Genomic DNA, 27,051 nt, shown 5'->3' with positions numbered 1-27,051 from the left:
GTTGTCATTGTCAGTTGTGAGACTTGAACTCTGGTCCTGGGCATTGTCCCTGAGTTCTTCAGCTCAAGACTACTGCCCTACCCCTTAAGCCACAGCTCTATTTCTTACTCCTGCTTTTTTATTTCTCCCCACCCCCCTTTTTTTTTGCCAGTCCTGGGCCTTGAGCTCAGGGCCTGAGCACTGTCCTTGGACTTTCTCAAGGCTAGAACTCTACCACTTGAGCCACAGCACCACTTCTGGCTTTTTTCTATGCATGTGGTACCGAGGAATTGAACCTGGGTCTTGGTGCATGCTAGGCAAGCACTCTACCACTAGGCCAAACTCCCGCCCCCCCCTCTCTTTTTTTTAATGTCTGAACATAAATATTATCTGCAAACTATGAATCCTGTCTCATCTAATCTCTATCATGAACTCAAGGGGAAATATTATCCTTTTACCCATGACAAAAACTGAGTCTCAAAGAGAATAAATAAAGTTACTTAAAAACACAGCCAGTAAGGAAGAAGATGGGATCTAACTTAGGTATGGGATCCCCAGTCCCTAGGTCTCTTCATAAGTCCATGTCTCGTGTGACTGGAGTCCTCCTGATTTTAATATCTTATTTCCTCCCATGGAAGATGGAAATAATAACTGCACCCACCACAGGATGTAAGGATAAGGGAAAATGTTCCTAAACATAAACCTCAAAGCAACTTGCTGTTGTTTTCTACCACTCAAAAAGATCCTCCCAAGATAACAGGCAGATAGATGTTAATACTTTGGGTCGGTATAAGGAGGCCTACCCTACTCTTCTGTTTATTTTTACACATGTTTGAAATTGTTCATAATAAAAAGAAAAATGAATTAAGTAAGAAGATACTATGTTGCTAGCAAAAAACAGATCTTTGGATAATAGACATGAAAAAAGTCACCAATAAAGTTTTGATATTGTCATAAAAATCAAACCCTTTCAGGAAATGATCCTTAAATGATCCAGGGAGTTTAGGGGGCAAATAAAGTGGTTTTTTTTTTTGGTTGTGGGACATGAACTCTGGTCTGGCCACTGTCCCTGAGGTCTTCTGCTCAAGGCTACCACCCTACCCCTTGAGTCACAGTACTACTTCTGGTTTTCTGCTGTTTAATTGAAGATAAGAGTCTTACGGACTTTTAAAAATTATTATTTTAGTGCCTGGGCTGGCTTTGAACCATGATCCTCAGCTCTCGGCCTCCTGAGTAGGTAGGATTACAGGTGTGAGCCATTGTGTTTGGCTCAGATAAAGTAGTTCTGTGATTAAGACTGGACCAGAAGATGAAGCCCCATTTGTAAGGAAATGGAAAGACAGAAAAAATCATATTAAGTGATGTAAGCCAGACTCAAAGGAACATAGGCTCAATGGTTTCCCTCATTTGTCATAATCAGAAGAAACCTTGGGCTCTCCTAGCAGAGATTTACAATAGAACAAGACCTAGGTATATAAGGCCATATAGGATGCCGCTAAATGAAAGGACCTCCAGGATATAGAAACAAAAGCCATGTAATGAGTGATTGTTGTCCTTAATGTACTATGTTATCTCGCACTTCTTTTGCTGTCTCTTGGTTACCTCATATTGTCACAGTATGTCACCTTATTATCTGATATATTGTATATATGTGTTTTTGGTTATTTGAAATCAGATAGGGAAGGAGGGAAACAGGATGAGGGGCAGGGGTGGAGGAAGGGAAATGGGGACCAAGACATGAGAAAGGGTATCAATGTTTGTGAAGTAATGCACCTTCTATCTGGTGAATATAATGTAACCCTTCTTTTAATTACAATAAAAAATATATGGGAAAAAAAAAGCCTTTGAGATGGTTCACACCTGTAACCCTAGCTACTCAGGAGGCTGAGATCTGAGGATCCTAGTTCAAAGACAGCCTGAGCAGAAAAATCCATGAGACTCTTACAATTAACCACCAGAAAACCAGAAGTGGATCTGTGGCTCAAAGTGGTAGAGTACGAGCCTTGTGCAAAAGAGCTCAGGTACAGCGCCCAGGCCTTCAGTTCAAGCCAGGACTGACAAAAAGCCTTTGAGTGTGTCCTGTGACCAACATTACCAAATAGTGTGTGGGTGAGGGAAGCTGTGTCCTGGAGGAGAGTTGATAGGAGACAGACAGAGGGGGGCAGAGGGCACTTCTCTCCTCTCGGGAAATAGAGAAAGTTACTTCTGGTTATCTGTGCTGCAATCAACACTACTTAACTTCACAATATCTTCAGGAAGTCTGCATGGGACCTAAAGCTTTATGGGCAGGACCTAACCACTGAATGAGTTGTGAGGGAAATACCCTGGGAACCTCATTATTACTGAAGATAAAACATGTGCATCTCCAGCCAGGAGAGGTGGTTCACACCTGTAATCCTGGCTACTCAGGAGGCTAAGATCAGAGGATCTCAGCTCAAAGCCAGCCCAGGCATTAAAGTCCTTGAAACTCTTATCTTCAGTTAACCACTAGAAAATTGGAAGTGGCACTGTGACTCAAGGGATAGGGCAATAGCCTTGAGCTGAAGAGCTCAGGAACAGTGCCCAGGACCAGAGTTCAAGTCCGATGACAGACAAAACAAAAACAAAAACAAAAAACAAGTGCATCTCCTCCTTTGAGGATTGTAAATTCTCCTGTGAGTGATGAACTTCTAAAGATTACAGTCTTTTTCCAAAAGAAAATTATTTGACAGTACTTTGTGTGATTTTTCCATGTGCCCAGGACTGTGCTAGGCACAAGTATTATCCGGGTGAATGAAGCAGGAGAAGAGACAAGTCTACCACTCTGTAGGTGGTTCTTTTAGATGACAGTTTTGCTGAGGTTAATGTCAGGCAGGGTTTGGGATGGCCTGGTTAGACACTGAAACAAAAGATTACGTTAGACACAAATGTTGGCATAAGTCTATGGTCCTGAAAGAAGAAGACTGACAAGAGACACAAATGCCATCTGTAAAACACTCAAGGAAATAGGCACACACATGTTTTCTTCTCCCCAAATCCTACCACACTAGGATTACAAATGAGCCTTTGAAATCTATGAAGAGTATTTAGACACAAGAAACCAAGTATGAATTCACATTGCAGTCAACTCATGAGATGGGAACCAGAGCTAGTCTAGAGAAAATAGAAGTGGCTTTGTGAAATGAGGAATAGAGATGTAATTGCAACGTAACAGGATTTGTAGGACACTACAAACAAATTCTAATCCCCACAAAGCACCAAAACAAAACACAAGATAAAGCATGAGAGAAAGGGTGTTTGCTCTCTCTAGGATGGAGATGGTTGAACAAAAGGGGAATTGACTAGGTGAAGATTGGTGGAGTTTTCTTTCTTGTTTTAAACAAAGAGAAGCAATGACTCCTGGGAAATCTCATTAAGGTTAGAGTTTGTTCTTTAAAGCTCTTCACTGACAATCTCTGCCTTGACATCTCTATAAACCAGTGGACCTAAGGAGCTCCTCTTATCCCAAGCTTACACACACAAACTGGATGGACAAGAAACTTTCATTCTTCAGACCGACTTTTCAAAATAATAGGCAAATTCATTATCTCTTGGTTTTAGTCAGAAGGATAGAAAAAGTGTTGAGACTCCTGAAAGGTAAATTCAGAAGACAGCTGAATGAAACTGAGCAGCTAAGTAAAATCTAATTAATGTTAAATATTTTAAACTGTTTACAAAATGATGGTGTGATGGTGTCAACTGCTATTTAATTTGTTGTATGCTTGTGTATTGTAACTTCTAGATTGGATTAAACTAGCTCTTTTCATAATCCCCTACCCTTTCTTTCTTCCTTCCTTCCTTCCTTCCTTTCTTTCTTTCTTTCTTCCTTCCTTCCTTCCTTCCTTCCTTCCTTCCTTCCTTCCTTTCTTTCTTTCTTTCTTTCTTTCTTTCTTTCTTTCTTTCTTTCTTTCTTTCTTTCTTTCTTTCTTTCTTTCTTTCTTTCTTTCTTTCTGCTTAGAGATTATGAGCCTCATGGACTTTCTTACCTGGGGTCTGGCTTTGAACTATGATCCTCAGATCTCAGCCTCCTGCGTAGCTATGAGTACAGGTGTGAGCCTCTGCCCCCTTTAAATGGAGATTGAATTCTGGGATAGCTTTCCTTTTTACAGAGAGAATTAGGTATGGGAAGTAGTAAAACAATGAAAAAAAATCCCACTGAAATAAAAATAAAGCCAAATACATTCCTAATTTTAAGTTAGTCTAACTACACTTTTTTTTTTTCATACATGTTTGCAAGGCTTTCCTTGTGGACACTTAATAAAAATATAAGAAATGGTGCTGTGGCTTGAAGTGGTAGAGCACAAGCCCAGAGCAAAAGAGCTCTCGACAGTGCTCAAACCCTGAGTTCAAGCCCCACAACCAAAAAAAAAAAAAAAAGGAATAAAGAGAAACAATAGAAACTTAAAATAAAACCCATAAAAACATAGTTCTGATTGTATTTGATCTTTCATTTTGATTTCACTTTCACTTTCAAAATTGTGAATGCCCAGCACTGGGGAAGCTGAGGCAGGAGCCAAGCAGAAAACAAAATGAAGGTGTTTTTCTTCTCCAGAGGAAGGTGGATGTATAATGGCATCGAGTAATGGAGGTCTAACAATGTTCAGGGTAGTTGCTATCCTAAAGTATCTGATGCAAAATGTCAACCCTTGTTTTTAATGCCTGAATTAAATTTCTCTCATAGTCATCACTCTAGTATTAGAATGGTAGACTCTTTACATTTTTCTGTGTTATAGAGAAAATGGCTATGGACATAGCCACCTTTCTTCTGTGGAATTTATTTCCTTTGGATAGATCTCCAGAAGTCAGAAACACTGAATCAGTGTGTATGAATGCTTTTTTAAAATTACTACTCAGGATGAGTATTATTTTATATTATTTTCTTATTATCATTTTTGTATGTATTATTTTTAGTTTTTTCCTATTGGTACTGGCATTTGAACTCAAGGTCTCCCTCTTGCTAGGCAGGTGTGAGGCACCACATCTACAGTTATTTTTGCTTTGTTTCTTTGTTCCTGGGGCTTGAACTCAGTACCCGGGCACTGTCCTAGAGCTTCTTTTGCTCAAGGCTAGCACTCTATCACTTGATCCACAGCCCCACATCCAGCTTTTTCCGTTAATATGGCACTGAGGAATCAAACCCAGGGCTTCATGCGTGGTAGGCAAGCACTCTACCACTAAGCCATATTTCCAGCCCACATAAGGGTTTCCTTTATTTTTTTCTTTAGTTCCCAAGTTTTCTTTTAAAATGTAATATAATCTTTACCAAATACTGTTCTAACACTTTACTGCTAAAGTTAATGAAGTTATTTTACTTTTTTTTTTTTAAGTTTCTCCCTGCACTGCATCAATATGTTAATATTTCCTCCTGGAATTTTCATTTGCAATTTAAACAGTCTTTTTGGGTCGTGGTCACCTCATCCAACCTGAAGCCTCTTTACAGACAAGGCCCTGGGGAAGAGGAAACTCGCTGGCGATTGATGTCAGGACCCACAGAGAGAAGAGCAGCACTGGGTCTCTGAATGTATCCTAGGAACTAATTTCTCTTAATCAAATGGAGGGCCTGGGGAGGAGCCACAGGCAGAAGGGGAAATAAATCTGAAGGAGAATACCAAATTCTGTGCGGAGTGGGAAGGACCTGCATTAAAAAAAAAAAAAAAGGCATCGTACCTTTAGGACTTCAGAATTGGCAGGCTCCATCCACAGGCAGCTATTAATATGCAAAAAATGCCTTCATAAATACTTGATTCTGTTCACAGTGGGGAGGCAGTTCATTTGAAAGAGGAAATGGGAGCTTGGAGTTGAAACACGTCTGCTCGGCTCCTTTTCCTTTTTTCCTCGCTCTTTTCATCTCCACACTTCCCCTTGTAGTTTTCTTCCCCCCTCTCTCGCCGCTTAACCCCCTCTTCCAGCTTCTACAAGTTGCTGATGGCAGCTGAGGCTCTCATTTCATCGAAGGACTCACCGTCGAGGCCCCGATCCTCGGTTCGGTGAGACAGGGACGGGGGGGGGGTGTCTAACTCCCGGGGGGGGAGGTTCCGCTCACCTTTGGCGGTCCCAGTGGTGTGACCTGGAGACTGGACCCTCACTCTTCCCGCCCCCGGAGGGACGAGGACGCCGAGCGGAGGATTTCGGTCCCACCAGTAGGGGGTGCCCGAGGCAGCCCGCAGACCTGGGTGACCGTGACCCCAGTCTGCAGGTCGTGTCTTCTCTCTACCATCTATCTACAGGACGGGATCAGTTTCCCAATTTGCGCCTGTGACTTAACCTTACGGGGTGGTGGTGAGGCCAAAATATTCCCGCTTTGAGATTCTTTCCTTCCGGGCTAGCACTGTGATTACAAAACGTGGTATTTCCTGTGATAGGACTGATAATATGGCCAGACCCCCAAGGAGGGATGGAGGGGTGGGGTGGGGAACAGGGCAGGCGGAGTCCCTGGAGAAAAAGCCGGGCAGAAAGAAGTGTTGTGGCTGATGAAAACCAATTCTGTGTGCTCTCCTCGCTTGCTTCAGGGCAGCAGAGGCCACAATATTTGCCAATGGCCCATTGAAGTAGGTAACTCAAGTCTGCTGAGCAGAAATTTGTTTCTAAATCCTTTCCAGATGCTTTATGGTAAACATGAAATTAGTCATTTATGTGGAGTAGGAAGTAGTTAAAATTGGAGTCAGTGATTAATCTAATAAAGGGTCATTAGCTTCAAGAAGAAGTAAGGGGCAGGGAATGAGGGAGACCTGGGAAGTACCTCCACTTCCCGCCCCTACTTTCTCTGGCTTTAGGGGCTGGTGGGGCTCCCTAGATTTTCCTTCAAATAATTTCTCTTTGCTACTCACTGTAAAGAAATTAAGACTATGTGACTTTAACTACTAAACTGGTTCCTATAGGGCCCTGAACCCCATCCTGCCTCTGCCTCTTAATTTCACAAAGGCCCATTAAGTATCAGAGTAAGCAGGCTGGCCACAGCAAGAAAACTCAGGGTTAGAGTTTAAGACCCAGTGTCCAGGCTCTTTTGGAGTGCTAAGTTTATAACTCCATGTAGGGTTTACTTTGACATTGCTGAGTCACTCATGGATTCCTCACATGTAGCCATGGGCTGTCAGAATCTGGGGTATTTTCGAGGTATAGGAGACATTTTTATTGGTATTTTCAGGGTATATGAGACATTTTTACATGCACTAAGACAGGTGATGGTGGCTCATTCCTGTGATCCTAGATATTTAGGAGGCTGAGATCTAAGGATTGTGGTTCAAAGTCAGGCATGGCAGAGGTGGTAGAGGTGGCACTGTGGCTCAAGTGGTAGAGCATTAGCCTTGAGAGAAAAATCTCAGGGACAGTGTCCAGGCCCTGAGCTCAAGTCCTAGAGTCAGCACCAGAAAAATAAAAACAAAAATGCATTAAAAAAACCCCCCCAAAACCTAGATGAGCCGGATGCAGTGGCTGTAATACTAGCTACTCAGGAGGCTGAGATCTGAGGATCGAGGTTCAAAGCCAGCCTGGGCACAAAAGCACCTTATGTCCAATTAACTCAAGGGGTAAGGTAGTAGCCTTGTGCTGAAGAGCTCAGGGACAGTACCCAGGCCCAGAGTTCAAGCCCTACGACTGACAAAAAAAAAAGAAATAGATGATGTTTCTGTGGTTTCTCAGTAGCAGAAGGGTGGTCCAAACTATGTTTTACCTCAAATGAGGCCTGATCCAGGGCTTCTAATAGTGACAGGTCAGCTCCTGTTTCAGAATTCAGCTCAGTCACTCAGATGAAAATAACCCCATTTCTACTACTACTATTATTTTTTATTGTTTGCCTGGGGCTTGAACTTGGGGCCTGGGCGCTGTCCTTGGACACATTTTGCTCAAGGTTAGTTCTCTGCCACTTGAGCTACAACTCCACTCTGGCTTTCTCTGTGGGAAAGCTAGGTATTGGCAGAAAGTTGGAGAAAAGGGAAAATTAGAAATACGGCCTGAGTCCCTTTAAGCCCTGTGTGTTACTCTGTGTCAAGTGCTCTGAGTCTCTGGATTCAACTCTAGGAATTTCCTCAAGATGTCTTCTCTCTCCCCAGGAAGAAGCTGGAGACAGCCTCAGAGCTACCAATGAAGGATCAAACATAAGATTTCTGCACAGATTTCTTTGAACTACTAATAGACATTTCTAACCCACCCAAAAGAAGCATTTCCCCTCTTCTTCATGATTATTTTTGCATTTTTTTCTCCTTCATTTTTTCTCCCCATTAGTAATGAAAACGCATTCTATCATAATGGCTGACACCTTTGGGTGTCCTTCTGTCCTCTCTGACTTTGCAGAAATCTAAGTGAGTTAAGAACTTGCAAGCCTAGGAGTCCTCTGTGATATAGTATATAAGTAAATTCTCTCATTCTACTGGTTAGGGAAACGAGGGCCAGAGAGATGTAGAGTCTTATATAGAGTCAGACAGCAAACGGATAAGAACCCTATAGTCTTGATTCCCAACATTGCATACCCAGAGTCAATATTGTACCTGCTTCTCTGTTGTCAAAGGTGAAGCCTTATGAAGACTCAAGTGAAGATTGGTTCTGGACTCAGTGTTTGCTACGGTGAAAATCAGAGAGAAAAATGATACAGGTTGTCAGATCTAGATTTCATGAATTTTCATATGTACTATTTACATATATGTCAAATTCTCCTGTATATAAGATTATAACACATGTACCTATGATATTCACATTTACTCATTGAATAACATTCATAGCCTCTATATGCATGATCTAACATTGAGTTAAATACATGGTTATAAAAAATTGTTAAGACCTTATGCTTAAGTCTAGGTTTTTCTTGTTTTGGTTGCTTTTTAAAAAAGGACAAAAGTAAGTTCTCTGTGCTATTAAAATTCAGATAAAGCTGAAATTAAAAAGGAAATATTGATGGAAAAAATCTGCTGATGCTGTTGAATATAAATTTTGTATGATCACACTTCGCTGAAGTAGGAAAATGTTTCTGTAGGCAGGGAGAGGGAGAGGGAGGAGAGATATTAGAATATCAGAGACTTCCCTTCTCCCTTATAGTGTGAAGGGGCAATAGGAGGGGTGGGATCATGAAACAAAGGAAAAGAACAAAGAATGCGTGCAAGGAAATAAATAGGCATCACAAAACAGCCACAGGGACACTGATGTAGCCCCGGACTGTGGTATTGTGACTAAACTCTATGGTTGTGGTTATTATATATTAAGTGTGGAAACTGAGACTCACAATATGGGCTCGTTCACCCATGCTAGTTCATAATTTCAAGACTGTCTGATTCTAAAGTACAGTGCCCAAAGGGTAGGGCTTCTTGGTGTTCCTCTAAAGCAAGTAACTAATGTTTTTAAAGGAAGGCTTATTTGATGAACCAAGTTAGCTAAGCACATGGCTGTGTGACACAAGATTTTAGTTTCTTCTATGGGATCAGAGCTCATATTTTGTTGTTGTTGTTGTTGTTGTTGTCAGCGTGGGACTTGAACTCAGGGTCTGGCTGCTTGTACTGAAGAGTTGGGCCACTTGAGCCACAGCTCTACTTCTGGCTTTGTGGTGGTTACTTGGCGATAAGAGTGTTGAGGACTTCCTGGCCCTTTCTGGCTCCTAACAGCTATCCATAGATCTCTGCCTCCTGAGTAGCTAGGATTATAGGCCACCAAAGCCCTGCCTCAGTGCTCACATCTTTGTGCTTATCAATATTGCTTTAAGAGCTCACAGTTGTGTGAGGTTCTGTATCTATAGTCTCCACTCTCAATCTTGGGGCTTGAATTTAGAGTCCAGGCTTTGTCCTGAGCTTTTTTTGCTCAAGGCTAGTGTTCTACCACTTTAACCCATAGCTTTATTTCTGAATTTTCAATGGTTAACTGGATGAGATAAGAATCTCCTAGATTTTCCCGCCTTGGCTGGCTTTGAATCATGATTCGTAGATCTCAGCCTCCTTAGTGGCTAGGATTACTGGCATGAGCCACCAGTGCCTGGTTGCCTTAATATTTCTTATTTGAATTAGCTTGGGGAAAAACTGAGGCCCAGAAAGTGGTTGGCATACAGTAGGCTCCCAGCCAGACCTTGAAATAGTATAGGACTAGGAACTGGAACCCAGATGTCCTGACTTTGGCTTTATGCTTTTCCTCCACATCGCACTGCCTTCATTAGCTATGCCTGAGCTTGCCATATCCCAGCTGCCTGGCTGTGATCCATCCTATGGACAAATCCAGCCGGCAGAATTGTGTTGTGATAAGGTTCACTTCACTGTGGCTTGGAAAAGAACCATGGGTCTCTTCTAAATGAAACTTATAAATTCTAATGCGTAAGGGAAGTTCTTGTAGCACCAGAGGAATGAGCCAGTCAGCCAGAGTTCAAGAAATGTAAACACATTTTCAGATAGGAGACTGAAAAAAAATCACTTAGGACTTTTCATCTCTTGGGTCAAGACCTTGGTAATTTACTGAGGTCTAAACCGTCAAGGAGGAGACATGAGTCTAACTGCATTCCTGGGAGATAAAGCAATGGGGGTGGCCACACTCCTTCTTGGAACAACACAGCAAGATCTACTCCAGCTATCAACTCAAAGACACTGATGAACCTATAGACGACACGGGGTCTCGTCCTTTTTTAGGAGTCTTATGCACAGACCTTACACCATACCACTTCTGGGTTGCCTGAAACAGGGAGCTCAGTCTTTCTGTGATGAACATTTCTGCCATGAAAGAGATAAACAGAAAACACATTCTTTCCCTGACTGCCCAGCGCCAGGCCTGAGCAGATGTTCAAATGCTAGTATTAATCTAACCACAGGCTTTTAGTGAAGAGATAGCCTTCATGGCAGATAACCAGGCCCGTTTCAGGGCTGACCCCTCCTGCAGAGGTCTCATCCCAAGCTCCTCTGCCCTCTCCAAATCATGGGATCCTTCACCAAACACTCACAACTTGAAAAGCAAGAAAGAGCATCTGGTCTGAGAATGAAATACCGCCCCTTAAGTTTCCTTTCTATTTATATCTGTGTTGACAATGTTTAATCCCCAAATTGTTGTTTTAAGGAAAAATTCCCATTGTTTCAGGGTAGTGTTTCTCTGGATATGGGAAGCTCTCTGATGGGTCCCGTTTGGTGTCAGATTAGAACCCTAACTAACTCCAGAGCCATGGAGCTCTTTCCTAGAGGTATGCCAGGGCTTGCCAAAGAATGTGTGGCCCGGGGGCTCTGAAGTGGCCCACATTCCATGGTTACCTGGGCAGCAGCTGTTGGAGATACAGGCAGGAGCTTCTTGAAAGCTGTATAGGGCTTTTAAGCCTCACATCCCATTTCTCAGGCTTGACTACCCATTGCTGGCCAATGTGCCATCATAGAATCTTCCTCTTAGCCCAGTGTCTCATCACTGGGGAGCCATTATATCACTGCCCAATGAGCCCAGAAAGCATCTTTGTCTTTACATAGCACTGCACACAGCCTTGGCTTCCCAGCGACTGCCTACATGTCAGTCCTGATACCTTCATAGTTTTGTGTGTTGGTCATAACTGGAAAATGCAAGGGGAAATTCCAGATTCTTCAAAAAAAATCCTTCCCAGTATAAAATTAACTATAAATGGAAGTATAATTCTGGTCCTGCTGACCTTTTCTTAAGAAAATCTAAAAATACTTTATTTTATATGATGTGACTTAAGATGCCTATCACGGATAGAGTGTTTGCAGTGTTCTAATACATTTCAAGTCTGTTTAATGCAAAAAGGCTAAGACCCAGCTGGCCTTTTGATATTTTCATTATCAACTTTTTAGGACAAAATTTAAGACTCTGTTTACACTACACATTTTCCCTTTAAATCTGCTGGGTGAGGAGGAGAATGAGATAGGTGTATCAAACAGTTGCTAGAGACTGTTGAGAAAGCCTCCAACCAGAGACCAACCCCTGGGAATTTCAGTTAAGGAGCCAAGTAGATGGATCTAGAAAATATGAGTCAGTCTGAATGTAAGTATAGAAGTGCCTAGCAAAAGGGAAGGCAATATTTTTCTTCTCATTTGGAATAACAATCTTTTTATTTAGTTATATTTTCTTAGACCAAGGCTAGTTAAGTCTCAAGGGCCAAGATTTCAGTTTGGGAATACCAACTTCTTTCAGAAGGTCATAAATTATTATTATTATTATTATTATTATTATTTTTGTCAGTCATGGGACTTAACCTTTGGGCCTGGGCGTTGTCCCTCACTCTTCAGCTCAAGGCTATCACCCTACTCTTTGAGCCACAGTGCCATTTCCCATTTTCTGGTGATTGAATATAAAAGTCTCATGGACTTTTCAGTGCCCATGCTGGCTTTGAACCACGATCCTCCCATCTCAGCCTTTTGAGTAGCTAGGATTACAGATGTGAGCCACCACACCCAGCTATAAATTATTTTATTATGGAGACATCCAAAGGTACATGGCAGTTTACCGAGCCCCAAATGGAAGCCAAGCTATAAGACAGAATTTAAGTTTGAACTGTGTGTCAACAAATTATCAATCGCATAAGAAACCTTCCAATCAAGATGCATCATGAGGTGGGGGAGACCAACGGAGGGAGGAGGGATGAGCAAATGAAGTCATTATATTCAGTGTATGTTATGTAAAGTTGAACTGTGTAAATGAAGGGTATGGATAGGGTTGGGGAAGATAAGGGAGATTGATAGAAGGGATGACATAGATCAAGATGCATTGTACTCAAAATCTGACTTGACTGAAACCTATTTATTTATTTATTTATTTTGCCAGTCCTGGGGGCTTGAGCTCAGGGCCTGAGCACTGTCCTTGGACTTTCTCAAGGCTAGAGCTCTACCACTTGAGCCTCAGCACCACTTCCGGCTTTTTTTTTTCTATGTATGTGGTACCGAGGATTCGAACCCAGGTCTTCATGCATGCTAGGCAAGCACTTTAACCACTAGGCCAAACTCCCCGCCCCCCCTTTTTTTTAAGTAAAGAAAAGAGATGCATCACAGAGATGTTGAGATTTCTTCCTCCTCTTCCTCCTCCTCTTTTCCCCCTTCCTTCCATTTCTGGGGTTGGAACTCAGGGCCTAGGCACTGTTTTTGAGCTTCTTTGACTCAAGGCTAGCACTCTACCACTTGAGCTACAGCTCCACTTCCTTTTTCTATTTATGTGGGCTTTATACATGCTTGGCAAGTACTTTACCACTAGGCCACATTCCCAGCTGTAGTTGCTGCCTATGCTCCTCAGGAACTGGCTTTGGCTTTCTTTATGAGATGAGTGCTTCATGTTCCCTACATGTATCCTGGGGTCCAGTCATGACAACTTTGTTATATTTCTCTCATGCTGCCATGTTCTATAACCTTCACATAGTCCTTTTCCCAGGGGTATCCTTTCCTCTCCAATTGACCAGTTCTTACAAATATCCTTATGCTTAAAAGTTCTCTTCTTCCAAAAGTCTTCTCAAACTTTAGGTTGAGTCAATCTGTCCTTATTCATAGCCCTCAACTCCTTCTACACTGTAGACAACTTGAAAGTGCACACTGTCTCTCATCTGTATTATGTGTGTTAGCACTAGACAGTAGTACATGGCCAGTTAGCTGAATGAATGAATAATTGAGTCTCTGTGCTTGGTAAAACAGACTTACTGATTCTGTTTGTCGAACAAATCTGTTCCTGGTGTTCATATTAATTTTCTTTTCTTTTTTTTTTTTGCCAGTCCTGGGGCTTGAACTCAGGGCCTGAGCACTGTCCTTGGGCTTTTCCTCAAGGCTAGTGCTCTACCACTTCAGCCACAACACCACTTCCAGCTTTTATCTATGTATGTGGTACCGAGGAATCGAACCCTGGTTTTCGTGCATGCTGGGCAAGTACTCTTCCACTGGGCCAAACTCCTGGCCCCCTCACATTAATTTTCAAATAAAGAATTGTGGAAAACAATGAAGTCATAGGGAGGTACATCAGAGAATCAAGAAAGAGTAAAAGAGAGAAAAGTCCTTAAGAAAGCCCCCATGAGTTAGTTTCTGGCAGCGCATAGCTGTAATCCTAGCTACTCAGAAGACAGAGAGCTGAGAATCATGGTTTGAAGGCAGCTCAGCCCATGAAATGCTTATCTCCTATGAACCACCAAAAGCCAGAAGTAGAGCTGTGGCTCAAGTGGTAGAGTTTGGTAGAGTGCTAGCCTTGAGCAAAAAAGCCCATGGACAGCATCCATGTCCTGAGTTCAAGTCCCAGGACTGGCACAAAAGATAGCACCAGTATTGGAAGGGTGATGAAATAGAAAACAGTAATGATGAATTGCTGGCTAATGAAAGTTAAAGCTTTTTGTTTTAAACTTAAGCTAGTGTTTTAAACTTTATGTTGAGAACCCCTCTGTCTCTTTTAGGCTTCATTGCAGCTTACAATGCACTGTGTGCCTCCTGAGCGCATCCCTCATCACGAAGTGAGCAAGCAAGGTCCTGGCTCCTTTGGAGGAACACACCCTGAGAATTCCAAGACTCCTTGGGTTTGTGGATACCTAATGTCTATCACATCTCAGGTAAAGCTGAAAGGAAGCGTTCTGCAGGTTACTAGTGGGTTTATAAGTAAAAGACTATAGTGATTTATGAAACTTTTGCTAGCCAGGCCCAGTGGCTCACGCCTGTAATCCTAGCTACTCAGGAGGCTGAGATCTAAGCATCCAGGCTCAAAGCTAGCCCAGGAATTAAAGGACACTAAAGAATGTGAGACTCTTTTTTTTTTTTTTTTTTTTTTTGCCAGTCCTGGGCTTGAGCTCAGGGCCTGAGCACTGTCCTTGGACTTTCTCAAGGCTAGAGCTCTACCACTTGAGCCTCAGCACCACTTCCGGCTTTTTTCTATGTATGTGGTACTGAGGAATCGAACCCCCGGTCTTCATGCATGCTAGGCAAGCACTTTAACCACTAGGCCAAACTCCCGGCCCCGAATGTGAGACTCTTATCTCCAATTAACTTCTAGAAAATGGGAAGTGTGGCTGAGGCTCAAGGGGTAGGGCAGAGGAGCTCAGGGACAGTGCCCAGGCCCAAAGTTCAAGCCCCAGGACCCACAAAAAAAAAAAAGCTTTTTTTCTGACAGATCCTTTAACTTTTGTTTAATCATGATTCCCAGCAATTAGTTGTCTGTTTAGAGCCATGAGAAATCTGTGTGGGGGAGGACAGAGAGAAAGAGAAGAAAGAGAGCAAATCAACCTTCTATATTTTGAAAAACAAAATATGGGACAGAGGGGGTGGCTTAGGTGGTAGAGCACCAGTCTAGTAGGCACAAGGCCTTGAGTTCAAATCCTAGTACCCTTCTCTCACAAAAACCCAAGGGCTGTTGAAGATGCCTCCATGAATACATGTCTCAATCAATTCATATCACAATATTGTTTTGTGTGTGCTGGTCCTGGGGCTTGGAATCAGGGTCTAGGTGCTGTCTCTGGGCTTTTTTTGTTCAAGGACAGCACTGTACTAACTTGAGTCACAGCTCCTCTTCTGGCCTTTTCAGGGACTTAATTGGACTTTCCTGCCCAAACTAGCTTTGAACTGTGATCCTCATATTTCAGCTCCCTGAGTAGCTAGGATTACAGGGGTGAGCTACTGATGCCTGGCTTCAGACCACAATTTTGATCCATTACCACCACCACTATTATTTATCACTTCCATCATCATCATCACCACCTTTACCACAACCACCACTATCATCTTCTTTACTAGGGGCATTTTACAGAAGAGCTGTTCTGTGATGTGAGAATGAATTAACTGAGGTTGCACTGTCTGTTGGAGGAAGATGGTAAGGGGTCCATGCAAAGGCCAGGACCTCAGGTATTTCTCTGCTTACAGAGTTTGTGATCGGCAAAGTTATGATCATGCCTTTTCTCTTATTTTTGCATTCTCTAGCAAAACCCAATTCCCTCCAGCCAGTTTTGGTTCTGGCTCAGCCCTCAATCTGTTGCTTCCTATTACAATGGTAACTTTCTCATACAGGATTCATTGCTGTCTACCCTCCAATTGTTCTCTCTCCCTTCCCCGCAATAAACAACACACACATATCCTTGATAATCAAAGACTATGTTTAGGCATGAGAGTCTCTATGTGATCATTCTTGCCCCCTTGTTTGAAGCACAGGCAGCCATGCTTCTGGGTGGAGGACAGTGACCAAGTTTTAGCTCATATACCTATTTCTCCATGGGAGAAATGAAATAAAACAAAGAATTTTGAAAGAGGCAGAAGTAGCTTTAGTCCTCCACTTACAGTCCAAATTGCAGGGCTTCTTTTCAGCCAGCTTCCTACTATGTGGTGTGCAGACCCATAGCGGGCAATGTCCACCTCATGGTCCTGGGAATTGTGCAATATATGACCTGCAAACACCACTGGATATTTCTTCAGCTTGTCCTTTGTAAGCCAGCTAAGTGCAAGCTGAGATCTGTGATATTTATACTCAGATCACATCATACTATGCTGCCCAGGTGGAGCTCATGAGAAGTGCACTTGGGGCATCTTTGCATGTCTCTGGAGGTCTACACAGGGAATAATCCATGATACAGAGAAGACAGGGAAACTCTTCCCGTTCAGGAGGTGCTGACTGTTCGGCCTTTCCTCTTCATGGCTGATATGACAGATCTATAGGCTAAAAATTAATAAGGAATCTTATCTAAGAGTGTAAAAAAGCTTGAAAACAATCTGTTCTTCCCTTCTCAAGCATTCAACATAGAGTGGATACTTTGAGGTTTAAAACCACTCAAGGGATTGGATGGTTCAGGAAATCTATAAATGCCATCCTGGAGAGAAGGTTGATCTAGAAGTAAAGCAACCATCAAGGAGAACACTGGTTTTTTTTTTTTTTTTTTTTTTTTGCCAGTCCTGGGCTTGAGCTCAGGGCCTGAGCACTGTCCTTGGACTTTCTCAAGGCTAGAGCTCTACCATTTGGGGCTCAGCACCACTTCCGGTGTTTTCTATGTATGTGGTACTGAGGAATCGAACCTGGGTCTTCATGCATGCTAGGCAAGCACTCTACCACTAGGCCAAACTCCCAGCTCCAGAGAACACTGTTCTTATCTGAGATGTTTAAGGTGATACAGGCCTGTGATGCTGAAATTCTGAGACAGAACATTTGACAGAGCAAGAACATGAAAAGGTTAACATGTGCCACATGCTAGGAAAGGCCCAGATTTGAACAGCAGGTGCAGGAGGTGGGGGTCTCAGTGTGCCCAGTCACTGGTGACAGATAAGCATAAGGCACCCCAGTCTCCAGCTGTGCCCCCATATTAAGCATGGATAAGACTAGGGCAGATAGAAGGGACTCAGCCTCAAAGAGAGAGAGACAGGCTTTCTCACAGCTCCTGATGAAGTATTTTGCCATCTGTTAGAGTCACCTGGAGGGAGAACTAGTTTCCTAGCAGTCCTTGTCAGTCAGAATAAAAACAATGATGCCTTAATGGCTAAAACAAAATAAGAATGACAAAGCTGAGAAAGACACTTCAGGGGAGAGAAAATGAATTGCAAGATGATCAGTGAAGTTTTGTTTTTTGTTTTTTTCTTTAAATGTAATTGTGCTGGGCCAGGAGTTTGGCCTAGTGGTAGAGTGCTTGCCTAGCATACACAAAGACCTGGGTTCGATTCCTTGGTACCACATACATAGAAAAAAAAAGCTGGAAGTGGTGCTAAAGCTCAGGTGGTAGAGCTCTAGCCTTGAGAAAGTCCAAGGACAGTGCTCCGGCCCTTAGCTCAAGCCCAGGACTGGCAAAAAAAAAAAAAGGAAAAGAAATGTAATTGTGTATAAGTACAGGCATACATGTGAGAGACATTACCCACAGTTAGCGCCAAATAGCTTTATTTCTTTCTTCCTTTCTTCCTTTCCCCCTTCCCCTTTGGTTAGTTGTGGGACTTGAACTCTGGGCCTGGGTGTTGTCCCTGAGCTCTTCAGCTGAAGGGCACTGCCTACCCCTTGAGCCACAGTGCCACTTCCAGTTTTCTGCTGATTAATTGGAGATAAGAGTCTCACAGACTTTTTTTTTTTGGTGCCTGGGCTGGCTTTGAACGGTGATCTCAGATCTCAGCCTCCTGAATAGCTAGGATTACAGGTGTGAGCCATCACTCAGTCTTTTTTTTTTTTTTTTTGCCAGTCCTGGGGCTTGAACTCAGGGCCTGAGCACTGTCCTTGTGCTTTCTCAAGGCTTTACCACTTGAACCACAGTACTACCTCCAGCTTTTTCTGTGTATGTGGTACTGAGGAATTGAATCCAGGGCTTTGTGCATGTTAGGTGAGTACTCTACCTCTAGGCCACACTCCTGGCCCCTCTTTCTTCCTTTTTAATTCATTGTCTCCTTACGAATCTTAAGTATATAAAAATGCAACCTCATGAATGGCTTTGCGTGGCCAGTTTGCCTCTCAAAGCTGTATACACATACAAACCAGGCAGAATTCACAATGTGGGATTCTGGGATCCGACAGTGGAGGGGAGAAAAGAGCCGTAATTAGTGTTAATTGTTGACCCTACAGTTCAAGAGAATGGAAAAAATGAGAACAAACATTAATTATTGAATAGGGACCTTGGAGACAGACATTGTGGATTAAAAGGAGAGAGATAAATTGCATAATGAATGTTAATTTTCCCTCTAAGAATTGAGTGTTCGGTGGTTGAAAGGGAAAAAGGGCTGGAACAGTCCTGAAAGAGAAACGTCCTTCTGTGGGGATGGGAGAGTGGAGCCAGTTCCAGAAACACTCTCCATCACTGCTTGAGCCCTCACCTTTGGCATCCTCTCTCCCAAGAACTCTCAGGGCTTTTACTCACAACTCTTATCTTTCACATTGTTTCTACTCGGAAGTTCAACCATTTCCCTTACAGCTCATAAGCCAGAAACCAGACATTCTACATTTCCAACAAGCCAGGAGGCAAGATCCTTCCCTTCTTTCTTTCTTTCTTCCTTTCCTTCTTTCTTTCCTTCTTTCTTTCTTTCTTTCTTTCTTTCTTTCTTTCTTCCTTCCTTCCTTCCTTCCTTCCTTCCTTCCTTCCTTCCTTCCTTCCCTTCTTTCTTTCTTTCTTCCTTTCCTTCTTTCTTTCTTTCTTTCTTTCTTTCTTTCTTTCTTTCCTTCCTTCCTTCCTTCCTTCCTTCCTTCCTTCCTTCCTTCCTTCCTTCCGTGCTGATGAGAATGTGACTTGAAATGAGAGTGCCCCACAAATGCACTCCTGTGCATGCTGCTGCAGAGGCTCAGAGGCGCCAGGGTAGCCATTGTTATTTCTTAATTACAATACAGGGACCACAAAGGACCCTTTCCTCCACCCAATTTCTTAAAACAGAATAAAGGTAATTGTGACCAGTTTTGGAGTGACTCCACTCTTGCCCCTCTGGTTGTTCCTATTGCTGAGAGCTGGTTGACAGCCCCGCCTCCAGGTGGCTGGCCTGGGGACCTTCCTGTTTTAAGATAGCCTCTGTCTGTCAGCCACCTTGTGCCCAACAGCTGTTATCTGGGTGATTTTGCAGTAGCTGAGCTTTCTGCCTTTTCTCTCACCTGTTCCTTCATGATGGCTGGCATGCATCTTGGGTTGTCTGAAATCTTTCCTCTATCATCTGTGATTTGTTTTCTAGTCCTGCAGCTTGAACTCAGAGCCTGGGCATTGTCCTTGAGTTTTGTAAACTATCACCTTACCACTTGAGTGACAACACTGCATCTGGCTTTTTCTGTGTATGTGGTACCAAGGAATCAGGCTTCGTGCATGCCAAGCAAGCACGCTACCACTAGGCCAAGCTCTCAGCCCTCATCTGTGATTCTTGGTTATTTAAAAGATAGCATTTCAGCTCTATCCTGGCCTTACCTGCTCTGGCCTTTCAGTCCTGGCTCCTACTCCTTCCCTTCCTCACGCCCTTGTTCACTCACACCTGGCCATGCCTCTTCTCATACATTCTCTATGTTCTCACATCTTTGTCTTTATTCATACAAGTCCCTCAATAGACTGTGCTTCCTCCCACTTTTGTTTTCCCATTTTTTGAAGGTCAGTGCACATGTAAATTGCTGTGTGAAAGTCCTTCCCAGTCTTCTATGCTAGAATTAACCACTCCTCAATTACAGACTCATTTCCATCTTGTGGAAGACATGCTTGTGAATGGATTTTCTACATGGACTATGAGGTCCCCAAGGGCAGCTGCAGGGCATGGTGTAGATTCTTGGGAAGAGAGGGGTGGGCATTAGGAAAGCATAGAAGGCCTGGAATAAACCCCAGCAATGCCCTTAACAGCTAAGTTAACCTCTGAGGTTCTACCCCAACAATCCTGTGAGATATTTTCATACCCAGCCCACGGCCTGAGAGTGTTCTTTCAACATTAATACCATCTTTCCTTGTGCCTTGAAAATAGTAGGTGTTTAGGACATTTTACTGATGTAATCAAATAGACAACTAATAGGCTTTCTCTCCTTTAGGTACAGTGTGTATTTCACATTGAAATGTTACTTAATCCTTTATAGGATGGAGTGAAAGTATGAACTGGTTTGATTTTCATTGGCTGCTATCATAGTTATCATGTTAAGGTACAGGGTACACAGCTGTAACAAGGTGACCCCCAAAGTGAAACATTTTAATTTTCTTTCACCAGAGGTAAGTGGACTGATTAGAGTGGCTGTCTTCCATGAAGTTATCTGGGTATCGTTCTGTATATCTTACGGCTCTGTCATCTCCCTCGTATATTCTTCCCCATAATTAAAGCACAATCAGATCTAAGGCTAGAGGAGGGAGTGAATGAAGAAGGAAATGAACTTCCAGCTCATTACTCACATCTATATCTTGTTAGTGAAAACTTAGCCACATGACAATACATACTGAGGAGCAAGCCTGAGCCACAAAGTCCGAGAGACTTCATCTTCAAAGCATCAGCAAAAATCTAGCTTGGAAGCATTGGTCAAGTGGTAGAGTGCCAGCCGAACAAGAACAAGCCTCTGAATTCAAACTCCAATGTCACCAACACTGCCGTCATAATGAAATCCACTATTTTATACAATTAATAAACACTCCATAAGTGTTTTAAGAAAGAAGACTTTATATATATATATATATATATATATATATGTATGATTTAAATTGAGCTTCAGTATTTGCCTCTGATCCTTAAATCACAAGGATTTGATTTCTTGAAAAGGCTATTCTTCCTTCCTGGCATAAAATGCTGGGAAATAAAATATTTTAGACATGTGTTCAGTTAAAAATTTATGATGGGAATTCTGTTAATAACAGGAATTAGAGGGATAAGAAGCAAGAGAGTAAATAGGAATGACTGTGATCAAAGGCCATTTTGCAGGGCCGGGAGTTTAGCCTAGTGGTAGCGTGCTCGTCTAGTATACACGAAGACCGGGGTTTGATTCCTTGGTACCACATACATAGAAAAAAGCCAGAAATAGTGCTGTGACTCAAGTGGTAGAGCTCTAGCCTTGAGAAAGCCAAAGGACAGTGCTCAGGCCCTGAGTTCAAGGCCAAAAAAAATTAAAGAAGAGTGTGTATATGAAATCTGAAGTGGATTAGAAAAGAACCTGTATTTTCTTAGGGGAAAAACCAAAAGACGAATACAAGAGTTGATACTAGGGAACAATTAAAGTCTCTACTATTTGTAGTTTGAACCAACATTTATCAGTTTTCTCTATACATACCAACTGTATTTTCTGAGCTAGTCAGAAATAGATGAAGGAGATCTACCAATATGAATGTTAAATCTAGAAGAGGAAAACAAAACACAAAAGACACGCCAGTGAGAGAGTATCTGGCAAAAGGCTAGAAGATCATGCATGGTACCTAAGAAGGCAACAGTGAATATGGCTGTGTGGACAGCATGAATGTCACTGTGAAGGTGTGACTTCAGCTGGTGTTTGAAGCCTGAAAACATGGACAAGAGGGAATAGAAGTGGTGTGGTGTAATAGAAGGGCTCTGGCCTAATTGTGTGCAGGAAAATTGGATTTGAGCCTTGAATTTGCCATATCAAAGTTGTATATGGCTGGACACCAGGGCCTCACATGTGCAATCTTAGCTACTCAGCAATCAGAGGTCAGGAAGATCATGATTCCAGGCCAGGCCTGGATGTCTCTATTGAGACATCATTTCAATAAAAGAGAAAGCTGAAAAGTGCTGGTATGTGCCTGTCATCCCAGCTACAGCAGGAAGCATCAAATAGGATTGCTGTTCAGGCTGGCATGGGCAAAACACAAGGCCCTAGGGGAGGTCATAAAGTGATGACAACGCCACCTTTTCAGCTAAATATAAGGCTGGAAAATCTTTGTGTTTCTAAGAATCACAAGAGGTTTTCATCAAATGAAAGGAGGGAGCGTCCTTAGTGTGTGTACTGAGGAGGTAACTCTTTCTTTGTAGCTATCTGAACACCATCCAATGTGGGCCTGGAACCCTTGCTGGTTCACCAAAGTGAGAGAAAAGACCTTGCTTTTTTGAAAAGACTGGAACAAACACAGCTGCCACAGCCAGCCTTTCTGTAACCATTCAGCACCCATGGTGTGTGTGGTTCATGTGACAGATCCAATTTAGTCCTGTGCTTAGAGACTGGAATCTCTTCTAATTACTTGTTCAGGGCAGACCAGAAACCACCCAGGTATTTGCTGGGGGGGAGAAACAGTACAGGGGTGTTGCAGCCTATCCTCATGCCTGGTCTTTGTAAGTTCAGAGTCAGTCTTCTGTAGCACCAAATGTGCACATTCCTGCGTCAACTCTACTCTCCAGATATAGTGCAATCACATCTAACTGGCAGAATGTAATTTGCATTCAGTCCTGTAGCTACAAAGGTTATCTGGAAAATGTAGCTTTTAGCCTTCTAGTGTCTATAGTACATGAAGGCCCGCTACAAGGAAATGCTGGGAGTCTAACCCATAACTAGCCATATTTTCTTTTATCCAAACATTTGACCAGTAGAACTGGTAACATCTGCCAATGTTAGTTCTTTTATGGGTTATTAAAAAACACTGGACAAAAGGAACAAGGCAAATGAGTACCACATGAGCCTCCTCGTACCTTCTTCTACTTCTTTCCATCCAGAGATGGATGTACTGCAGGCTTTCTGATTCAGAACTGATGTTTAGAGAATGAAAAGAACAGTCATCAGTTAATGAATGGCTGAGATCCTGGTTCAGGATTTAGCAACAGAACTGCCCCCACTGAGCGAGTCTCCTTGGGGAAGGGCATATTTAGAAACATACACTGCTAGAGCTGGAAGGAACTGTGCAAATCATCAGTTTAGCATTTTCCACAGTATGTTCCAGAAGTGATTTAGATTCACATGATGCTTTGGAAGGGGGAAAAAAGTATTCAGTGGTCAAAAAATGTTTGGCAAACAGTGCATATCTTCATGTCACAGAACTATGATTTGAATGAACAGTTGGAAGGCTCTATGGAGTCCTATACAAGGAATTGTTTTAGTAAACTCAGACCCAAATATGGTTGACCTCAGAACTCCTCTCTTTTTGCAGACTGCTGGTTAACCTTCTGTGGTATGGCTCTGGGGTCTGCACTTGAGAGTGTTGCATGTAATACCGATTTCTTTTTTGCCATAGGAAGAAGCTGAGGCTTAAAGGAGTAGAGTTCTTTGCCCATGATTACAGAAGCCACAGGTAATAAACCCCAAGATTTGGACATCAGCCCAACAGTTCTTTCTTCTTCCTCACATGACCTTAGTCTAAAGGAATTCTTTAAATCTCTAGGGATCTGGGCCCAGAGTGTGGCCTAGTGCTCATCTCACATGCACGAAGCCCTGGGTTTGATTCCTCAGAACCATGTACACAGAAAAAGCCGGAAGTAGCACTGTGGCTCAAGTGGCAGAGCACTAGCCTTGAGCACAAAGTATCCAAGGACAGTGCCCAGGCCTTGAGTTCAAGCCCTAGGACTGGCAAAAAAAAAAAAAATCTCTAGGGTCATCACAGCAGTTAAGAAATAGGCTACTCAAGGGAATCATACTTTGTCCAATATCCTACCAGCATGGAAGAGTTCTTTTACTTACACAATCACAGATGACCAATGGGAAAAAGAAAGCAAATTGCCAATAATCAGTGTGTGTGGCTCATCAGGGTTATTCCTGGACCTTTCTGTGTTGTTCACCCATACCATCTGGAAATGATGTTAAGATTATTGTTATCTGAGTGCAAAACAAGTCACTCCAAAAGGTAGTGAGATAAAACAATAAATCTTTATTAACTTTGCTGCATTTTTGGTGGGAATCTGGGAGACGCTTAGGTGTCTCATGAGGTCAGAGTTACAATGTCAGCCTGGGACGAGGTCATCTGGAGACTTTACTGGGCTGCAGAACAGGCCTGAAAGTTCATTCTACTGTCAACTTTATGTCAGATGCCGACCAGCTTTCTACAGAAAGAATAAGCCAAAGCAAAGAGAAAGCTGCAATGCCTTTATGGTTTGAATATGGCTTTCTCCTCCAAAACTCATAGTGAAATTTGGTCCCCCAAATAATGGTATTGGGAGGTGCATGTTCGGCTTGACTGAGATGAATGCTCTCCCATGGGTCTAGGTTTGTTCTTGGGAGTGACTCCATTTTCACTGACTGTATTAGTTACTCTGAAAGTGGTGTTTTTTGTTGTTGTTATTGTGTGTATGTGTGTGTGTGTGTGTGTGTGTGTGTGTGTGTGTGTTTTGGTAGTGCTCAGAAATAAACACAAGACTTATTAGTTGGCAGTCTGCTTGCATCATGTCCCCCAGTTTTTTTCTATGTTATTTTCAGGTATTCTTGTGTTTTCAGACTGGAGCAAACCTCAGACTATGATTCTCCTTCCTATGGACTCGAATGCAGCTGGGAGGACAGGCCCATACCACCACACCTAGATTATTTGTTGAGGTGATAGTGGGTTCTGTCATGTTTTCATTCTGTTGTAGTCAGTTGATTCTTTGCTGCACTTCTACCATGTGACATAGCAGCATGATGCCGTCAGCAGAAGCTGAGCAAGTGCTGACATGACACTGCCTAAATCTAGCCTAAATCTCTCTTCTTTTATCTTCTGGCCAGTCCTGGGGCTTGAACTTGGGGCTTGAGCACTGTCCTCGAGCTTTCTCAAGGTTAGTGCTCTGCCACTTGAGCTACGGCACCACTTCTGGCTTTTTCTGTGTTGTGGTATTGAAGAATTGAACCTCAGTCTTTGTGCATGCTAGGCAAACACTCTACCACTAGGCCAAACTCCAGGCCTGAGTCTTTCTTTCTTTCTTTCTTTCTTTCTTTCTTTCTTTCTTTCTTTCTTTCTTTCTTTCCTTTCCTTTCCTTTCCTTTCCTTTCCTTTCCTTTCCTTTTTTTCTCTCTTTTTCTCTTCTTTTCTTTTCTTTTCTTCCTTCCTTCCTTCCTTCCTTCCTTCCTTCTTTCCTTCCTTCCTTCCTTCCTTCCTTAGTAGTAAGGATTGATTTTAGGGCCTCATGCTCTACCACTTGAGCCATGCTCCTAACCCTTTTTAGTTTCATTTATTTTCCAGAAAGGGTCTTTTACTTTTTTTTTTTGCCAATCCTGGGCTTGAGCTCAGGGCCTGAGCACTGTCCTTGGACTTTCTCAGTGCTAGCGCTCTAGCACTTGAGGCTCAGCACCACTTTTGGCTTTTTTCTATGTATGTGGAACCAAGGAATCGAACCTAGGTCTTCATGCACTCTACCACTAGGCCAAACTCCCAGCCCTGTGATCTTCCTATTTCTACCTCCCACATAGTTAGGATTACAGATATTCATCACCGTGTAGGACCAATCTCTGTAGATCACTCAGTCTCGGGTATTCTGTTCTGTTATGGCAGCAGAGGGTGGACTAAGGACAGTCTCAGTCTTAGAATTCACACACCATCACTTGTGTCACAGGCAGTTGTGTTCCAAGTGAGCCACTGTATCCAACTCACACTCAAGGGAAGAGATTTCTTCCATGTAAAGGGAGATGTATCATGGAATATGTGGCCATAAGTTAAAAGAGTTGCAAAGGGGAAGGATCTTTGTTCAATGACAAACATACAAATTACTGAAGAAACATTTGGGAGTAAGATTCTACTTAGGATAATAACAAATGCTAATTAGAAACTGAAAGACACCAGGAATTTAAATTTACATGGGATCCAGAGTCTCAACCTTGGCAGAGACATCTTTAAACTTCTTGTAATTGAAAAAAACAAAAAACAACTTCTGAATAAAAGAAATTCTGAGAAAATATTTATTGCTGGCACTGTGACTAGAGAATAATTAAAGGATTTGTATCAGTATATGTAATTCAGAGAACATATCCAATGTTTTGACTCGTAACCTTCCAAGTCAACTTTTCCTTTCTTAAGCCTTTGAATTTTCTATGTGTTGCAATATTCTAGCATGATAGAGAGGATTGAATTCCAGCTCCAGTCTTCTCATCTTTTTTTTCCCCTGAAGATTATATTCATCTCTACGTTGTCTGAATGCAAGCTATCATGATCTGATTGCCTAAGAATTTATTTCCAAATAGTTGTTGACAGAGTCTGAAAGTCTCAGAAAGATCAGACAGATCATATTCCTTGCCTAGGAATTTTTATTAAGGAAGAAAAAAAGTCTACCATCCCTAAAGAACTTCCTTTTGTGGCACCTGGGCTATTCAGTCAGCCAACAAGCATTTCTTGGACATAGGATAAAACAGAAGAAGGACTCATGTTTGGGAGCTGAACAGAAAGCAGTTGCAGATGAATGCCAAGGTAGGACTGAGAGGAAGGGCTTGAAGCTGTATCTAGGCAGTTGTGTGAGAAGATAATTTACTCAAGAAAATGTCTCTGGAAAGATGAATTTAAAGCTTTTCTAAATTTCTGTGCATTATTTGGACAAGGGTTTTGAGAGAAAAGAATGGAAACATCACCAAAGAGATGGAATAGAGTGGGAGATGAGACTGGGAAGAAAGATTGCTGACACAGATCAAGATGAATTTGAGGACAGGATATGTAGCTAGCTCAGTGGCAGAGTACTTGCTTAGCATGCCCAAAGGCCTTGGGTTTAATCCCTGATACCAGAGAAAGAGGGAGGGGTGGGAAGGGAAGAGAGGGAGGGGGGAAGTTATTTGAACAAACCAAGCTGCAAATCTGTTTTGGCTGGAGCAAATCTTTGCAAGAAGAAATATTTTTAAATCAGTATCCTGTCTTTCAAATCAAACCAAAGCAGATCA

The 27,051-nt window shown here is 42.5% G+C and overlaps 1 protein-coding gene across 1 annotated transcript in view; it reads right to left on the bottom strand.

Annotated features, from left to right (window-relative positions):
• Kiaa2012 (KIAA2012 ortholog) overlaps positions 1 to 27,051 on the bottom strand; it is a 104,051-nt gene that overhangs the window by 40,362 nt on the left and 36,638 nt on the right. Inside the window, exon 12 of the mRNA XM_090354609.1 lies at positions 8,481 to 8,551. Within this exon, the coding sequence (XP_090210735.1) occupies positions 8,481 to 8,551 (71 nt within the window). The remainder of the gene's footprint in view (positions 1 to 8,480; positions 8,552 to 27,051) is intronic.

Source organism: Megascapheus bottae, chromosome 21 (genome assembly GCF_031878675.1).
Source record: "Megascapheus bottae isolate mThoBot1 chromosome 21, mThoBot2.hap1, whole genome shotgun sequence".
Taxonomy (NCBI): Eukaryota; Metazoa; Chordata; class Mammalia; order Rodentia; family Geomyidae; genus Megascapheus; species Megascapheus bottae.
Note: the sequence above shows the minus strand (reverse complement) of the source record. Positions and strands in the feature narration are given on the sequence as shown.